The sequence below is a fragment of the Fusarium coffeatum genome (assembly GCF_003316985.1).
Source record: "Fusarium coffeatum strain FIESC_28 chromosome Unknown BRIP53273_contig_498, whole genome shotgun sequence".
NCBI lineage: Eukaryota > Fungi > Ascomycota > Sordariomycetes > Hypocreales > Nectriaceae > Fusarium > Fusarium coffeatum.
This window is the reverse complement of record NW_022158287.1, coordinates 1-2,249: the sequence shown is the minus strand read 5'-3', so window position 1 is coordinate 2,249 and position 2,249 is coordinate 1. Positions and strand designations below refer to the sequence as shown.

General features: G+C 49.8%; 1 protein-coding gene across 1 annotated transcript; it reads left to right on the top strand.

Moving 5' to 3' along the window:
• Positions 1–791: 791 nt before the first annotated feature.
• FIESC28_11765 (uncharacterized protein) lies at positions 792–1,543 on the top strand (the record flags this gene model as incomplete). The annotated part of the gene is made up of 2 exons (XM_031165877.1): positions 792–864; positions 1,125–1,543. The coding sequence occupies 2 exons, from the start codon at positions 792–794 to the stop codon at positions 1,541–1,543; spliced, it is 492 nt and encodes a 163-aa protein (XP_031010064.1).
• Between the last annotated feature and the right edge of the window lie 706 nt (positions 1,544–2,249).

Below are 2,249 nucleotides of genomic sequence, written 5' to 3'. Positions count from 1 at the left end.
AGGTGCTAACCTTGGTACCTCTACCTACGCATACTCCATTCAAATCCAAGCAGGGCCAGGCAGATGGGGATCCAACTTTTACCTCCGCCTTCAGTCCCTGCTTGCTGTCGCTAGCTTGTTGAAGGCTTGTCCGCCGAGTGCCCAGTGCTTCCTGTACCTACACGCCCCCATCCATCCTCGCTCGCTCGTTCGCTGCACTCTGCACAGAAGTTAGGTACTGTACATCCATACGTACCTACCGTAGGTACAGTGCAGTCGGGTGCTTCAGCAAGTACGTACCTCCAAGTTCCGCCAGGCGGCCAGACACATAGATCCGCCGAGTCGTCCGCTGCCCCCTTCGAGCTAAACTTGGGACGTTTTGCGCGTGCGCGCCCACACCTCCATCATCTCGCAGTTTATATCACATCGCCAGCCCAGCTCTCTGGAGCATCTGGGCTCTCCCCGACCAAAAACCAAGCACCAGCACCTACTGGCGCAGGCCACGGCCACTTCTGTTCTTGATTTCCCCATCACATCATCACCAGATCTTAACTACCATTCACTTACTGTTCGACAATGATGCCTCTCAAGGCTCTTTGAAAGCCACCCGCCCGCCCGTCGCAGGTTCTCTCTTTCTCGACCCAGGGGTGAACATCCGTTCTATTCCGCTACCTCCGAGGACCTTGAAGCTTTCGTGTCCGCATCATCGCTATTCAAGACTTGCGACCATCCTTGTTCTTGTTGTCGTCCGACCAATTTATCCCGACATTACACTCAATTCCCGTCACTCGCTGCCCCGACTTACCACTAACATGTCGAGTTCTGCCTCTGGCGATTCAGGCGGTGGCCGTTCGATGGAGTCACGAGTGGGTAGAAGCAAGCAACGTGAGTCTTTTACATCATGCGCAGTACATGAAATTCTGCTTGGGCATATTCATTAGAGACCATACGTCTTTCTTTATGTTTGCAAGACATAATTGTCTTAGCGTCGTCTATCCCAACTATATTTGTTGTCTCGACATGGTGTGATGGCCACTATCATGACTTACCACAAATATTTGAGCTGCAGCTTATTTCTTTCTCTACCGCACTGTTTTATCAATTCACTTGTGGTATTTCTTACTGACATGTCATTCCTGTTATAGGCTACAACACCAAGGGTGAACGTCTCGTCGCTGGCATCGTCCCTCTTACCTCCGATCAGAATTATGTGCTATTGATTCAGTCTACTCGTCGCAAAGGCTGGGTCCTGCCCAAAGGTGGCTGGGAATCAGATGAGACCTGCCAGGAGGCCGCCGAACGAGAGGCCTGGGAAGAAGCTGGTATCACTGTTCAGATAAGCTATGACCTTGGGGACATTGATGAAAAGCGTGCACCAAAATCGACAAAAGACCGGTCAAGATACCACTTCTTTGAAGGCACAGTAACTGGAGAGTTTGACGACTGGCCCGAGTCCCACAAGCGAGAACGGCAGTGGTTCACCTTCACACAGGCGTGGGAAGCATTATCGACAAGACCAGAACTTCAAGAAGCCTTGCAGAGGTCTACTGTGAATCGCCTATAACCAGCGGGACTCCTCTCGCCAATCATCCGGACCTAGCAGCTATCCTGTCAATACTGGAGGGTTTCTGCTTGTCGAGGTCGACTATCGGTATTTAAGTGATTTCCCAACAAGTCATCACGGGCCTCTCTACCATTGCTCGATCATGAGAGGAATATCACCCGTTCGGCATGCGAAATAGGAGATTTGAGCTGCAACGGGCTATTCTCCAATCTCTTCTTTACAGTCCTCTACATAGAGACTTCGCGTTGTGCATCCATCCAAAGGCGTTTAGGCTGGATTATGATAGAGCATCTTTTTCTTCTCTCTTACACTACCAAACCAAGAAATGGGTCAGGAAGGGATATCTGAGCGGCGTACTTAGGTGTATGCAGTGGGATCAGAAGGTCATCATCTCATTGCAATACACGGTTGGGACCGGAAAAGCGTCACAAAATGGCTGCTATCGGAATCTTGCTTTTTTACTTTTTTACTCTGGCACAGCCCAGAACAAACATGACGGGGAGGCGATTATGCACGCAAGTTTCATCCGCTAGAAAGCAACGGAATCTTAGTAACTCGCCTGGTTATGGTGGAGTTGAATAGACTTGGGCGAATTCCCTCACCTAGACGCATCAAAACGACTTAAAGCCGGTGGTGCTTGTTGATGCATGTGAGAAGAGACACCAGATAATCAATCATGAGACATGTGGAAGAAAAAAAAAAAAAA